Genomic DNA, 16,125 nt, shown 5'->3' on the forward strand with positions numbered 1-16,125 from the left:
CGGTCGCTGTGTGTGTGTGTGTGAGAGAGACACAAAAATAACCACACAGTCTTCTTCAGTATGTTTTTACATCTTTATTCACTATCACACTAAGTGCTCCCGTTTCAAGATACATCTCGTTGCCCTGTTCTTACAGTTAAGTCATTTGGAGTTAACAAAGTAGAAAGACAGTTTAGGATCTACCACGTGTGTGCGCCGAAACTCTGTCCAACCACCCAAAAAATAAAATAGAAAATAACAAAACACATAAAATATAATGAGAAAGAGAAAACCAATGTCATGTGCACGAACCCCTCCCAAAGCCACAGAGTGGGTTTAATGAGGGTGTAGGGGTACCTCACACTGGCAGGGGTATTCAGGTGGTGTGAGATAGTCAGATATCCAGTCAGGAAAGGCTTGGGCTTATTGGTGTCTCCTGGGCTGACCTTTTACATATTAATTAGGTGCATATGTTAAGAAAAAACAAAACAAAAGAAACTAATGTGGGACTGTGTCTATGAGACAGAGGTTGGAAGAGGGAGAGAGCAAGTATAGTGGAGGGAAGAAGGTGGATTAGATTAAAAATCAAACAAAAACCTCCATTACTGCTGAAGGCCAATAAGAGTGATGGTTTTTAGGGACACTGGTTGGGATATGGAGTACCAAGAGACCACTAAGGCTTATCAATTCACTCAAGAGGTTGGTGCTTTTGAGAAACATCAGGATGTCCAGTGTACATGCTCCCTTCCTCCAGTGACACCCCTGTTCCCACAGCCAAGAACCAACTGGATTCTTAACATATACAGTTATTCTTAATTCAGCTTACTGGGGCTATGTACACTCAGGCACAGGTTTACACAAACCACAGGCCTAAAAAAATACTGATTGATCCAATACAGCTGACCTGGATCAACCCACGCACCCCCAATCCCCATTTTAGCTCCTCACTCAGAACACCCCCATCCCCATCTCCCCCCTGTAACTCCCACCCTCCTGCGGGTGGGCTCAGTGCGGAGCTCAGCGGATGGTGTATCTGACATAGGGCACTTCCACGTCTTCGTCTGAAAGGTCGTTACAGCATAGCTCAAACACCAGGGCTTTCACGTGTTTGCCCAGCTTCTTTTTGGACACCTTCGTCACAATCTCCGTCATACTGCAGGACACAGAAAGAAAACCAGTGAATACAAACTTTAAAATTCCAGCATGCAAATGAGGAAGCAGGTGTATGCACGTGCACTCACGGTAGGTCCAGTCTCTCTTTAAGTTTGGCAGCAGGCATGAAAAACGAATACAACATGGACACTCCCTGAGAAAGCATGGTGATCTCCAACTTATGCTCATTCTAATACAGAACAGAAACAGATGGTGGTTAATTGTATGCCAAGAACATGTCAGCGTGGAGAAAAACAACAACCAAAAACCAAACCATGAGCTCAACATACTTTAAAGTAATCCAGAAACTGTCGGAGTGTCATTTCTTCCCCATTGGGCTGCAGTCCTGTGACCTCAAAGCGATCCCACAGCGTCCAGTCAATTTCATAGTACTGCGAAAAAATGTATTTTAAGTATATACATATTTTTTTAAGAGATCTTAATTATAAGCTCAATAAGATAACCAGTTATTACATTAAAATTTCTCCTCAGCACACACTGATGCCATCAGTGTGAGAAGACAAGTTGAACTCACTTACACCCAGGCAGTGCAAAATGCATCTGACTGGTGCATCAGTATTAGCATGGCTTAATCATCACAGGAGTTTATTATACTGGAGTCAAACATTTCTCTACAGCGCAGACATCGTGCACGTCTTTTTAAAATCTCAGCAAATGGTAACGTATTTGCTTACCTTGTGTTTTGGAGCAGCAATGGGTTCAGAGAAGGCAAAGAAAGGCAGGGCCAAGTTCATGAAGCCATTTTTGTAGGACTCCAGCTTCTTGTGTCCTTTGATAATCTTGAAGAGCTCCAAGCACACTAGGCCAACAACTGCTGCTGTGGTAGTGGCGATAGCAGGGATGATCTTACCAGCTATCAGTTTGCTCTGTTTGGTGATTAAAAGGACAGTGATGAAGGAAACAAACAAACAAACAAACAACAACAAAAACACCCCCCAAACTTTATAGTGTACATAGAGAAAAAGCAAAATGTAAATTTCTGAGGTTGAGTTTAAGTTGTTTGTTTTCACAGAGTGCACTCTCAAATGTTTTTTTCATTACTATTACAAAACGAATACTATTAGCAGGCACATTTCCCAATTAACACCAGTGTGAGAGCAGCTGGGTCTGTTTTCTTACCTTGTGCCTGTCTGTGGGGGGGATGTCATAGTTCTCTGCTCTCAGGTTGGAGGCTGCCACAATGAAGTCCATGTGAAAGTTGGTGTCATCATCCTGTTAACATATAGGCCCACAGCCATTACAAACCAGAAGTACCAGTAGTGTTGATTCAAGTTATATTAATAGGTTGAAATTCTAGCGTGAGAGTTACAATGTTCTGGCAGTGCACCACTTAAAGGCATCTAAGCAGAGTTAGCCTTGAAAGCTATGGAAACAATACTTTCTTACTCTCATTATTATTAACAGACTAGGTTTCCAATTGGCCTCACTGCAAAGCCAGATGCTGTGTTTTATTGAATCTTTCAGATAAAAAGAACCAAGTCCTCAATGCCACTGACTAGCTTTGCTACTGGCAACTGTAATAAATTAAACAAATGTTATTTATCTTCATTAAAGCTGACAAAAGGAGACGCCTTACCTTTTCAAAGTCAATGGAGGTGAGTTTGAACTGGAAGGACTCTGGTGAAGGCAACATGGCTTTCAGCTCTTCCAGTTTGGTATCATCTGCATAATCACAAGATCAATGGTTGCATTACTGTCAAAGCATCCACAATGACACATGACTCCGTACAAGATTCACAAACAACTCTTAGCTGATGTAACATCCCCCCAAAATATGCTTTATTACACAACCACATGTGAACATACCAATAGAGGAATTGTTATTTTGCAGTTCCTGATCAGAGACGTGGATTTTAACTCCTGAACGTGGGGTGAAAGGGGGCACCTTGACATCCTGCAAGATCTTGATCACACCTGCACGATCAGTGCTGCCTTGCAGGCCGTATGTTTGAGCAAACAGGTTGGCTGCTGCCACAACATAGTCCATATGCAGCTCCTGAAAACAAGAACATTCATTAGTTTGAGCCTGGCTGGACTAGACTCGGGTAATATTAAGCTTATAAATGACAGCGGCACACTTACATTGGTAGTGCTGAATTCTAATGGGTGAGGACATCGCTTTGGGCCAGACCAGAAGGGAGCACCGGAACTAGTGAGCTAAAAGACAGATGATAAATGTATAAGTGCTATAATGGAAACCTTTCATGTCCATGTTGTAATTTTTGTGTCAATTGCATATTTATTAAACAGGAAACCGTGGATAAATGACAGGAAAGGGGGTGAGAAACTACAGATGCAAAGTAGGGTTTTGTGGTTCAGCGTCAGTACTGCTGACTGAGCCACTAGGCAGCCTTTCGTGCAATAGATACGCAGCAACTCAAACTGCCGTTTGACTCAGCTTAAGTTTAAAAATGTAATTTCTGCTGTTTCTAATGTATGCCCACCATCTATAAATGGCTTTTCAGGGGAAATGAGATGTACAAACTGGCATGAATAAGTACACAGGAAGCCCCAAACTGTCTTTACACAAGAGTGTAAAGTAGTTTACTTTTATATAAAAGTCTCTTAATCATGCCAATGTTTTTGTGACTTACTAAAATCATTTGTCTGCCATCAAACGATTTTAGAAATGTTCAAAACCAATATCACGGTCCGAGTATGGTTTACCATGTTTGTGACAACTTTCATGCTATAAGCTAAAATCAGATTATCAGCTGCTATGCTACTCTGTGCTAACACGTGCTGTAACACACAGCAGCACCTCTCACTAAATTTGGTGTCACTGAGCAGACCTGCACAGAGCTCAAAAACAGAAGACAAGACATAACGTGTGGCCATTGCAGAAGTTCATATCAAACCCTTCATATAATCTGTTGAATAAGTTAAAATATTCCAATACTGTATGAAAAATGACAACACTTTTCTTGTTGCTGAAATGAATACCACCAATGCAACTATAGCTGCAAACAGTTGATAAGACGCGTAAAACCAAGATCAGACAATAACGGTTAGAAACTGATATTCATCTCGTAGCACCTTCACTTTGTACCTGATCTGGTGGGAAGTTGTGCAGTAGCTGGCGGATGTTGTTGCTGTATTGACACTGCCAGTGGTTGCGAGCCCAAGCTACGCAGTCAGCCCAGTTTTGGGGGCAATCTGTGACAAGACTCTTATAAAGAGCCTCCAGCACCTCCGCAGGCTGAGCTCCTGGAAGCTTCAGAGTACGCTCCATGAACTTAGGATCTCTGCAAGAACGGAAATTATAAACCTCATTGACTAGTTTCGACGATGTGAAGAGCTGTCGTCTTTTTTTAAACCATTTACTCTGCAGGCTGATTTTATAAATTATTTCGAGCATGAGGTTTGGGTTAGATTTTACAAGAAGACAGCTCAATGGCGCCACGAGAACCAAGAGGGGGCTGTGACATTTACAAGATTGATTCTTAGTTGAAAGGCAAGTTATACAAGTTTATAAGTACTGAATTACCAACAATCCACAAACACTTATGAGACTTAATTATGAGGAAATTTGTCCACTAATGAAAAGTAATTTTATCAGTGAAGAATTTCTACGATGAAAGGAGCCCAGCATATAGGCAAGTATAATGCTGACAGGTGATTGCATTAGAATGACAAGGAAAAGCGACATACGTGAGGTACTGCATGGCATTTTCTGGGGGTTGTTTGAATAGTCCCTCAAACTCATCGCGGGCCCACTGCACAGAAAGAACCACAAGGACAGCAGTTCAATAATAGAAGTACGAAATATTTGGTAAACCTACAATAGTTCCATTCACACTGTGACACACTAACCACACACAGTGCTATTAAAAAAACAAAACCCTATATGAAGATATCAAGTATATGAAGAAACAGGTAATGCAATAAAATTCTCTGAAGCATATAGTGCTGAAGTGATTAACTCATCTATTACATGTGTGCATTGTGTAGTTGGTACACCAGGTGGAGCCTTTAAAGTAAAGATTAACACAAAGGTTTCTGTATGGCTGTTCTCAATACTATTTTGTGGGCCACGCTGACTCCAAGCGTCAGATTTGATCCTGCCTGGCCAATCTCACACTCTGAGACTCTCCGGCTCTGCATATACTAACCTGCAACGTGTGTTCAATGGCATTTGGGAAGTTTTTGAGGGTGCAGATGGGGATGGACTTCTCAGGTGGATCTTGACTGGAGCTGTAGGACTCGGTGAGGAAAGGGATCACAACCTGGACATTGCCTTTGGTACCCAGAGTGCCTGATTCCAGTAAGGGTTTACGATAGTACACACACCTCCGATCCATATACATCCCTGAACATTAGAGGAAAACGCACGTTTTTTACTGAATCCATTTCCCCCTAGTTATTAAGCAGTTATTCTTAATGTCTCATCATCTCTTACGTGCATCAACGTTGTCCAGTGCATTGGCAACTCCATCAAGGCTTTCAAAGAAGTCGTCATCATAGATCCTTTCTGTGTCAGGGCCCACTCTGTTCTGGTGACCTGTGATCTTGATTGCCGGGTTCATCAGTTTCACTGCAGCAGCAGCCGTGTCACTCTTCATTTTCTGTTAACACACACACACTAAACAGTCAACTCACTAATAACATTATCATAGGTGACCAAAAGAACAAAGATCAGAGGAGACAATCTGTACAGAGGTCACTGCTGTCCACATTAATGCTTTCTTTTCCAGGGACACAACAAAATGTGCACTCCTTTGAAAATATTGGTGTCCAACAGCTTACGTCAGGTGTGGGTTCCTCCCATCAGTTTCTTTTGGGCATCAGATAACCTCAGATTAACTGATAGTGCATACTAGCATTTAGTAGTCTAGTGATACTACAGGTACAAAGCTGCTCTCAAGTCTCAGTTTGTTAGGACCTGGTAAATTTGCTTTGACTTTTTAAACTTTAAGAAAACACACACACGTACACACACACACACACACACACACACACTGAAGTTTAAATTGCCTCTATCAACATACAAAACATAATCTATAAGTGCACTTCGGTGTTACAGGAAAGCCATAAAGAGTGCTGTGTGGAAACATCGATCAATAGAGTTCATCAAACAAGTCGAGTTAAGATGATACAGACCGTAACATCCCAAGGTCTGAAGAGAAACTGCCTGTTGAGGTTGGATTTCTCTATGGTGTCCATGTCAGTCACAATGACCTCTCCCTCCCCAGCAGCCAGTCCAATCATGGCAAAGTTTTTCAGCAGCTCACAACCAATGGCACCAGCCCCAACCTGGAAGGATTAGAAATTTGTGAATAAAGCTATAATGGGTCGTCATACAGTTGAACCTTCCATTTACACGTGTCACTCACTGTCAGAGAAATGCTTATGGTTAGTGGGAAAAGCTGACAGTCTTTTTGCCGGATTCCCACCAGAAAGGTTAAACCCAACAGCTCTGACGTGCACTGGGACATGGTGGGTGGCACTCAATTAACATGGCAGTGTCGATACACTATTGTGCCAATTATGAGACAAAGAACTAACAGCTGATATATTTTGGCTTAGATGCAGCTGCCACCATCTCACTCACGATCTCAAATAGTAAATAACTGCCCATGAATATCCCAAGAACTGACAGCGTTCTTTGTCACTGTGCAATTAAATCAAATTATAAATAAAAAAACCAAAAAAAACCAACCAAAACCTCAACTGAGCATTCAAACAAGAATGAACTTTCTGTTGGACAATTTTAGGCACAAGAGCAAAAAGATAAACACTACCACTAAAGATCTCATAAGATCCATTTCCCCTAGCATCCTGAGAACAGCACCAAGAAATATTCTTCATCAGACTTTAGCTCATAGTATTTTATAGTGGCATAAAGGTATTTCTAAGTTTTTGTCTTTTGCACAACATTTTTCTGGCAACCTTATTTTTTAAAACTTCCTAGTAACAGGAAATTGAAGAAGGCAACAGAACTTTTACACTGACACTCACCAAGAAGTAACGCTGTTTGGCAAGCAAATCCTGCATTTTGGTGCCAAACACTGCAATCTGTCCATCATATCGACAGTTTTTCTTGGAGAAAAAGACATAACAAATTTAGCACCATCATTTATTGCAACTACATTCAGTACTTGCATTTTGAATATGCTTTGAACACCTACAGGGGCACACTCTTCCTCTGTGAGCATGAATCCCTCCTCTTCAGCCAAGCACTCCAGGGCATCAAAGTACAGCCATTGCATTATGGGCATGAATTTTCCTGTGCATGCCTAAAACATCAAACAGCACATGAAATACAGGAAAACCTTCTCCATTTCAAAACACGTCTAATCATACTCAATGTAAAATGACTCTTCATGAGCATTGATAAGAACGGGCTTATCAGTGCCTGTTGATTAAAATAGATTTTTCTTTAATATAACGAACAACTACACTTAATATTGTAGGGACAAAGCTTTCATCTTCAATTTGCATACAGCTTTCCACTGACCTTCATCACTTCCTGTGCAGCCAGCCCTCCAAAGAAGGCATTGACAGGGGCCAGGTCACCAGCAGCAACATATGACATCTTTTTGATAAGAGATTCATTCAGCTGTTCCACTTTGGCCGACCCAGTCTGAGCAGAGTTCACGTCTTTGGCCAATGCCAATAGCTCTTCACCATCCGCCTGGAATGCACACAGTTTACGGTAAATTACAAAATATTAACTATAAACAGACTTTATTTTTGCTGTGTTGTGCTGCACATTTTATGCGGAACTATTTTATTTTAGCACAAGCATTTAATCAAAGTGGTTCCCCCTTTCCAAGAAGATCCCACCATCATGAGTGATATGTACCTGGCTCCAAGGTGCTGGAAGATGGCCATGTTTTTTCTGGAAGGCATGGATAGCCTGGAAGCCTAGGTGCATCTGTCCTGGAAACTCCATCTTGGCAAAGTCTGTCATCAGGAACTCAGGCTCGGCCAGCGATGAGGAGAGAGATTTCTGAACAGGGAAAGAAACGCAAGGTAGTGAAGCTGGGCTTTTCCACTGGTGACAGCAATGCCAGATGGTAAGGTTATATTGGTATTACCATGAGAATTCACACTACACCATCTGTGGAAATGAGATCATGCTAGTAATGCCATGTGCAAAACGGCAGCTACTTACAAAACTGATCTTCTTGGGCATTTTAACCTGGGAAACTATTCCTCCTCTTATGTAATCTGTGAAGCCACTCGTGTCACAGATGCTGAAGGTGTATGGACCTAGTAAGATACAGGACATTGCATGAACTTGTAAACTCATAACAGAGTGACCAAAATGTATTCAATGGTGGAAAAAAAATGAAAAAAGAAAAAGAGTGTGTTCTTACCAAGAACTTTAATTTCGACCGGCTTGCAACCATTGAGCTCAGTCATACCCTGAATCTCAGTAAACGTAACATAATCTCCACTCTCGAAGCCATGACGAGCTTCATCCAGACATGTCACGACCCCTGCACTGTCCTGGGGAAACCAAAATGTGCAACTTTTCAGGCACAGCTGCCATGAAGCTTTAATTTACTCCTAAAAAGCAGGTAGTGCTTAAAAAAAAGAAAGAAAAATCAGCATCGTCAGGGGGGATAAAAGAACCAAGACTAACCTTTGTGATCATGGAAATCATAGCACTTAATGGCTGCTCTCCATTGGTGTCATACACAATCATCTCTTCTCCAAAGTCACAGAAAAGTTGACTACAAAAGAGAAATTAGAGCACAAAAACATTAGATGCTGACGGATGCACTGCATGTGAACACTAAACAGAGTCTTAATCTTACCCAAACAGACCACGAGTGTCTGCAACAATCAGCTTGATTCCCTTGCTGTGGCAGAACTCTCCTAGAGTCTGCTGCTCATCCAGAGTTGAGTTAGTCAGCACTACCACCTAGATTTCAAAATAAGACAAAATTAAAAACTCTTTCCGAAATGGTAAAATGACTAGGGAGTTTTCTTATGCTAAATTTATACCTGGAACTTGGTCAAGTAGTCTTCAGTCAGTGGTCCAGTGTAACCAGTCACAGGAACATAGCTGTTCAGTTCAGCCAGGCGGGCCTGACTCACTTCTGCCCTGTTCTTGCCCAGGTCCTCCTCCCGAAGGTAAAACTAGCCATACAGAAATACTGATGCTGTCATTAAGCAATAACTGCCAATACTATAGCCAAACATGACATTAAGGAATATTCTAGTGAATAACATTGACTCAGTGTGAACTTTACTTCATTTGTGTGTTTAGCCATATTCTTCTGTGGGTCCGCCTTTTCTTTTGAAAGGACTTCAGAATGTGTCAACGAGGATAAAAACAACAGACTACCACTTAAACGGCTTGACTGATCACAGTGTACTCCCTGCATTCTCACGCTTAAGTCCATAACATTAAAATGGTTATCAAGAGCAGATGAGTTTTATTTGTAGTTATGCTGTTATATTTATGAAAGCTAAGCAGTGATTAGATGAAAAGAGAAGAAATCCCACCCAACTCAGTTTGGAAGTGGACTAACATTATATTGTTAAGTGGTCTTGGCTGGTTCATTTGCCCTAAATCAGTTTGGACTGTCAGCCCAGAGAAAACCAAGCAAAGAAACCCAAGTTTAAGGTAAAATGAAATATAGACTAAATGTAAAATTTGGTCTCAAAACTTCAAAGCATTATTTGAGCTCCTGAAGCACATCAACAATAAGTGCTTTCTTAAACTACAGGTTAACCATTTCTTTTTCCATATTTCTGTTATTAGGACCGAATCACATAATTGAAAACACAAATGTACAATGCAAATGCAATACACTTAAGCTGCCCTGTAAATAAATTAGGGGTGTGTCTTATAATATAAGCCACAATACCAGTGTATCTTTTTAAATGAAAAAATGTCATATCCCAACATCATTCGTATAAAATGACTATGTTCCCAAGGGAGTCTTAAAATCTGTGTCTAACCACGATGACACTTCTGTAGCAACAACACCAGAAAAATGCCTCAAGTTAACACCCAAGGAATCTGTTCATACATGTTTGCAGTTTGATGAGACATAACAGGATTTAACAGACAAATAAACGCAATCTACTCTGCTGAAATTATGTCCTTTAACAGACTGGCTGTACTACGATTATGAAACTGGGAAGAGGCCACCCACTGGTAAATCTGGGTCAGCTCATGGTTAGCAAGGGTGGGGGTGGCTTTAGTACCCTTTCTGGATGTTAGCAATACACAACAACACATAACTCAATAGATAAAGCCACAGTGCACTTTGGAATCGTGCTCAGACAACATGCGAGTCCACAAACTGCAATTCCCTTGTGTACCGTATTTTCGCAACTATAAGGCGCACATAAAAGCCTTAGATTTTCTTTAAAAAGTGCGGCGCGCCCTGTGTGTTGTAAGGAGGACGTAGTAGAGAACACCATGAGAACGCTAAAGGGTGAAGTGTGGGCGTTGATCGTATATACCGGGACAATCGCACATACCTGTATAAAAGGACAGGTATGTGCATTATGCGGAACATCGTTGTTTTAGCAACCCTGAAAATGGCAAAGAGACACGCTTATGAAGCACAGTTTAAACTGAAGGCCATCAGCTACGCGGAGGAACATGGAAATCGAGCAGCCACGAGAGAATTTAAGATTAATGAATCGATGGTTCGCAAGTGGAGGAAGCTAGAAAACAAGCTCCGACAGGTCAAGAAGACGCAGCTGAGTTTCCGCAGACATAAGGCGAGGTGGCCCGAGTTGGAGGAAAGACTCGAGCGGTGGATCATCGAGCAAAGAACGAGCGGGAGAAGCGTTTCGACGGTCACCATTCGACTAAAAGCAGTTTCACTAGCAGAAGAAATGAAAATTGAACATTTCCGAGGAGGTCCGTCTTGGTGCTTTCGTTTCATGAAACTGTGCCATTTTTCCATCCGGACCAGGACTACGGTAGCGCAGCAACTTCCAGCGGATTATAAGGAAAAGCTGGCCATCTTCCGCTCCTACTGCAGCAAACACATCGCCGACAAACACATCCAGCCCAGCCACATCACAAACATGGACGAGGTCCCGCTCACTTTTGACATCCCGGTGAGTCACACTGTGGAGAAGAAGGGGACCAGCACGGTAGCGATACGCACAACGGGGCACGAAAAGTCTTCTTTCACTGTTGTGCTTGGCTGCCATGCTAATGGACAGAAACTGCCGCCTATGGTGATTTTTAAGCGAAAGACTTTGTCTAAAGAGAAGTTTCCAGCAGGAATCATCATTAAGGCAAATGAAAAGGGCTGGATGGATGAGGAAATGATGAAAGACTGGCTGAGGGAGGTGTATGTAAGGAGACCAGGTGGTTTTTTCCACGCATCACCATCGCTCTTAATCTGTGACTCTATGCGTGCCCATCTCACAGCCGATGTGAAAAAACTAGTGAAACAAAGGAACTGTGAGCTTGCTGTCATTCAGGAGGCCTGACAAAGGAACTCCAACCGCTGGACATCGGTGTGAACCGCCCGTTCAAAGTAAGGCTGCGAGCGGCGTGGGAGCGATGGATGACCGATGGAGACCACAGTTTCACTAAGAGTAGAAGGCAGCGCCGGGCGAGTTACGCCACAATTTGCCAATGGATTGTAGATGCTTGGGCTAACATGTCTGCTGGCACTGTTGTTCGAGCTTTCGCAAAAGCCGGCATCATTTCCGAGGAGCCGCACGGCACGGAAAGTGACTGACAGTGAAGAAAGTGAACCTGGCATGTTTGATGGAGATTTAGCGCAGCTGTTCAATTCAGACAGAGGATGAGGACTTCGATGGGTTTGATTGATGATAAAAATGTGAGTACCAAACTTAGTTTTGCTCCCGCTTTATTTTTAAACACGCATACTTGTATGCGCCCTATAATCAGGTGCGCCTTATGTGTGTTAAATGCAGTAATGGCACACATAACTGAGACTGCGCCTTTTAGTACGGTGCGTCTTATGGTCGTGAAAATACGGTAACTTAATCGGGAAAAATAAACTACTGCAAAAATTTTAAATTTAAATATCTGTGCTTTCACACACCTGGGAAGAGAGGTCTCTCCATTCTGCAACTCCTTCGTCATGTATAGTGACACTTCTAACTCCTCCCAGGATCACGTTCTTGGCAATCTCAACTCCAAGGCCTCTCATACCAGAGATGAGGACATTGGAGTTCTGCATGCGCTTCATAGCTTCATGGCCCAGCACGTAACTAAATAATGACATAAAGAACCATTGGCATCATTATGCATTGGTAGATGTCAAACCCAATAACCATAAAGTCCAACATCACAAAAAGGAAAAAAAAGAAGCTTACAGCTGTCTTGAGTACAGGCCTTCATCGATCTCAGCATCATTGCCATTCTTAGCCATGCCCTGGGAAAACAACACGAAGTGCAATCAGTTTACGTTACAAGTTCTACTCACTCTATAGAGTAAATGTGTTTGCACTCACGTTGGCAGGTGTGTGGGACAGATCAGTTCTGACAGAGTTAGAGGAGGAGCAGTGGGATCCCGTCTTCGTCTCTGTTCCTGACAAGCGACGCTTCTTGGACAGCGGCGAGCTGGACATCTGTGCATTAACCACCATCATAAATTAAGTTGTCATTCAAGCACATGAATGTTACCAGTTAACAACTGCCCTATAACATTTTGGTAGTTTGCAATAAATCTAGAATAAAAGAAAGACATTTTACATCATTAAGAAAAAAAAAGAAAGACGGCACACTGTCAACAAGCCTGGGTTTCCTGAATGTTCTCAGAAGCCAACTGATTCCAATTCATATAAACTTCAGTAATTTTATAATTCGTTGCTTTGGTTCCATTATAATAAATACCTAAACTAAAGGCTAACCAGTCCCCCTCATTTTGAAGAGAGGATTTTTAGCCTAGAGAGCAGCTGGGCTGGCTTCAGGCCAAACACAAATCTGCTAGAAAACGAACTGAGGCTGGGAAGAGACATGAATAGCATTACGGTTCTTTCATACACACAGAAAGCACAGGTTTGTTTAGATACTTCTATTGTTTTTTCCTGGTATTTATCGACACCCAACATGTTTCAAGGAAAAGAGCTGAATCATTAAAAGTTCACTGCGGTAAACTGAGCAATACCACACAATGGCTGGCAGGTGCGGACACAAGGACCACACTGTGCTGCAACTAAGTTGTAGATGGCGACGTTACAAGAAAGCTCTAAACGGCAACATTTAATAGCAATGCATTTACTTATGTATTTAGATTTCTGATTAACGCAGTAGTCGCGATAAACCTCTGCACTCGGAGGGCCGCAGCGTTTTTCAAATACAATCTGGGTGCACAAAAAAAAAAAAAAAAAAAAAAAAAAAAAAAAGGTCGGGCACAATTTCCGCATCCAATGCGGCGCCAACTTCCGTGCATTTCCCAAGGCACACGTATCAGTTTATAACCCTCTCTACGACTTTAAATTATGACGAGGCCTGGGCAAATTTTCATACGACTGCAACCAGCCTAAAATAGCCTTCATATCACCGTTAACTGAACGGTCGCGCTTGTCAAAACCGAAAATGAAGGCGTCCGGCATGATACAGCAAAGCCGCCCGGCTGTTACTGTAGTTTGCCAATCCTACTAGAAAACGTTAGCGGGTAGCAGTCGATTTAAAGATCTCAACGTGTGGAAAAATATTAATTAACTGTCAGACAACAGCACCAATAGAAAACTAAGTAGGTTCCGAGCAACTAATCGGTTAAGTGATTTGGCAAGTGGACAGAGCCTAAACATTAATAACTTAGAGGGAAGAAAACACCAGCTTGTCAGCTTATCCATTAGCAGCTCGGCCTAGGCCTGCATTACCCTCAGTGCGGAACACAATTTTACAAGCTAGCAGCTGTGGCTACACTCCAACCGACCTCGCACTGGAGAGCAGCGGATTTGACAGTAGTCTACCACAGCTCCTATGTGGATATGGGTAAATGTCTAGGCATCTAACAAACAGACAATTTAACTTTGTCGCTTAACATAAACACCGCGAATACAAGCCAAGCCACTACACTCGTGCTCCATTGATTTCCCTTTCCTTACCAATAATCCTTCTCGGTCCCTTCCCAATGCGAACCCGCTCCTCTCCTGCTGTGTGTAGCTGTCAGTAAAAACGCTGATTGTATATTCGACGATTTGTACAGAGAAAAGAAACGCGATGCGGGATTGGGGTGGTCTGCACTATATTGTCGAGTCACTATGTCGTTGTGCCGATAGTCTCTCCTATGTAATTGCGCTGCTGGCTTTGCGACTGCAGACAGGAACAAAACCAAAATGGCAGATGGGGAGAAAGGGGCGGAGGAGCTGTGACGCAGGGGCTGAAATATTCAACAGGAAAGGGTGGCTGCAAGCACGCTGCTCATCCAGGTCCTCGGCTCATTGGCTCTTCAAGCCCAAGCTAAAGCGCGTTGATCCCGCCCTCGCTACGAGAGGATGCATGCCAAATATCTTACTGTACAATGAACAGTAGGATCTCCAATAATCTAATGAAAAAACCCAACACTTAATGAGAAAAATAATTGCGGGTATGTCTGAGACCATTGCATGAAAGGATTCTCCCTTAACGGAGCTGAATGTAACTCATCAGTAACAACACCTTTGTTTCAGAGGCAGATTAGCAAGGACCAGTCATCTTCATGTGAACTCCATAAACAAAGCTGAACACCAAACTTGCAACAATGCACCATCAGAAAGAACACATTTCACAGTTAAACGCCATTAGATATACTCTCACTGGAGCACAATCTGCTACATTCCACTTAACACACCGATTGTTTTGACTATTTTATGAATTCAGCAATTATCACTACTCAAGTCGGATAGTGTACGATCCTTATTAGCTAGTGATGCTGAGCGTCTGGGCGTTTTAGTCACACTGAGGTTAGGGGTGAGCATTCCTTGCAGAAGAGTATTGGGGGAGGGGGTGCCTAGTAAATGACAAAGGCCCAGGAAAAAAAAAAGAGTGGGCCGCATATACTCGGGTACACATGTCGAGGTGATCCCCTATTTTCATCTTCCAACTAGAAAATGTTTTGAACTGAAGCATACGAATATCAATGATGTCCGAATAATAGGCTGCCTAACTTGACAAGCTAAACACAGCCTAGCCAGTGTTAGGTTACTGTGATAACGCCGATAAACGTGCTATCGAAACGGGAACCCTACATATACAAACGGATATACGAGGAAAAAAAAATAGTGCCAGCATGTACGCTCGTGATGCCAGTTAGCTCGTGTCTGTCTTTCAACGTAGTATCCATCAAATGTTTGAAGCAACTAGCCTTCTAGATACCATTAACGTTATTTATCGCCTAACATTAATTAAAACAGCAACCCCGTGCACATAAAAAAATGTACAAATGCTAATTTGCCGTTAACAGTTACGTGTCAGTGTCTTGTTAGCTACCGTTAGCGGAGCAAGGAGCTTAAATGGTTCGCTCAGCCGCCTGCAACTAATATTAACGACTATCGATAACGCACATCAAAAGACTGCGTAGTTGTTAGCTTGTGTGCGGCTAGCTTTCGAGCTATCTAGCCACCCAGCGACTTTTTCCCCGTCTTGTGCCGCTATGTTAGCTAACTAGCTAACATTAGCAAACTAGCTGCGGCTAACATAACCAGGACGAGAGCTTACACAAGTGTGCAGAACTTACCACATCCGATATTTACTCGGCCTGATCTGGAGTATTAAAAATCGCCTTCTGCTTAAGCAAAGAAAAACAACAACCAAGGTGACAATTCAACACCGCCGCTGACTGCAAAGTGAAAAGTGTGTCACGGTGGCGGGCTCTGTGTGAGTTTTTTCCGCTGGACGGCTGCCTGTCCGGCTGTTCCCAAACCGTTTCCCCTCACTCTATTTCAGTTGAAAGCAAAGCAAAGCAGCAACATGTGCACGTTACAGGCACAACCATCATTCTGGGTCTTGGGGTTAATTGAAAATGAATATGATTGGTTTGTGTCTGCTCTGTCTTTTAATTAATCGTTAACGCTCACACATCC

At 42.5% G+C, this 16,125-nt stretch overlaps 1 protein-coding gene and 1 non-coding gene across 3 annotated transcripts; both read right to left on the reverse strand.

The window, feature by feature from the left end:
* Positions 1 to 59: 59 nt before the first annotated feature.
* Positions 60 to 15,995, reverse strand: uba1 (ubiquitin-like modifier activating enzyme 1). Of its 2 annotated transcripts, none has more exons than XM_005914653.3 (26): positions 15,780 to 15,995; positions 12,568 to 12,684; positions 12,430 to 12,488; positions 12,156 to 12,324; positions 9,109 to 9,243; positions 8,919 to 9,025; positions 8,744 to 8,834; positions 8,475 to 8,607; positions 8,270 to 8,367; positions 7,958 to 8,104; positions 7,610 to 7,786; positions 7,281 to 7,388; positions 7,111 to 7,191; positions 6,253 to 6,405; positions 5,552 to 5,717; positions 5,265 to 5,461; positions 4,804 to 4,868; positions 4,202 to 4,397; positions 3,235 to 3,309; positions 2,959 to 3,148; positions 2,729 to 2,814; positions 2,272 to 2,364; positions 1,827 to 2,018; positions 1,422 to 1,523; positions 1,221 to 1,321; positions 60 to 1,132 (listed from the first exon to the last, which is right to left on the reverse strand). In XM_005914653.3, the coding sequence occupies exons 2-26, from the start codon at positions 12,682 to 12,684 to the stop codon at positions 997 to 999; spliced, it is 3,174 nt and encodes a 1,057-aa protein (XP_005914715.1). In that variant the 5' UTR covers positions 15,780 to 15,995; the 3' UTR covers positions 60 to 996. The 2 variants fall into 2 exon arrangements, with proteins under 2 accessions (XP_005914715.1, XP_005914716.1); XM_005914654.3 differs by lacking the exon at positions 15,780 to 15,995 and adding an exon at positions 14,170 to 14,417.
* On the reverse strand, positions 1,615 to 1,736 carry LOC121815858. Its single transcript, XR_006055426.1, has one exon. It is a non-coding gene; the product is annotated as a small nucleolar RNA U6-53/MBII-28 (small nucleolar RNA).
* Positions 15,996 to 16,125: the final 130 nt, after the last annotated feature.

Source organism: Haplochromis burtoni, unplaced genomic scaffold, assembly GCF_018398535.1.
Source record: "Haplochromis burtoni strain Fernald_Lab_line unplaced genomic scaffold, NCSU_Asbu1 Contig_9, whole genome shotgun sequence".
Taxonomy (NCBI): domain Eukaryota; kingdom Metazoa; phylum Chordata; class Actinopteri; order Cichliformes; family Cichlidae; genus Haplochromis; species Haplochromis burtoni.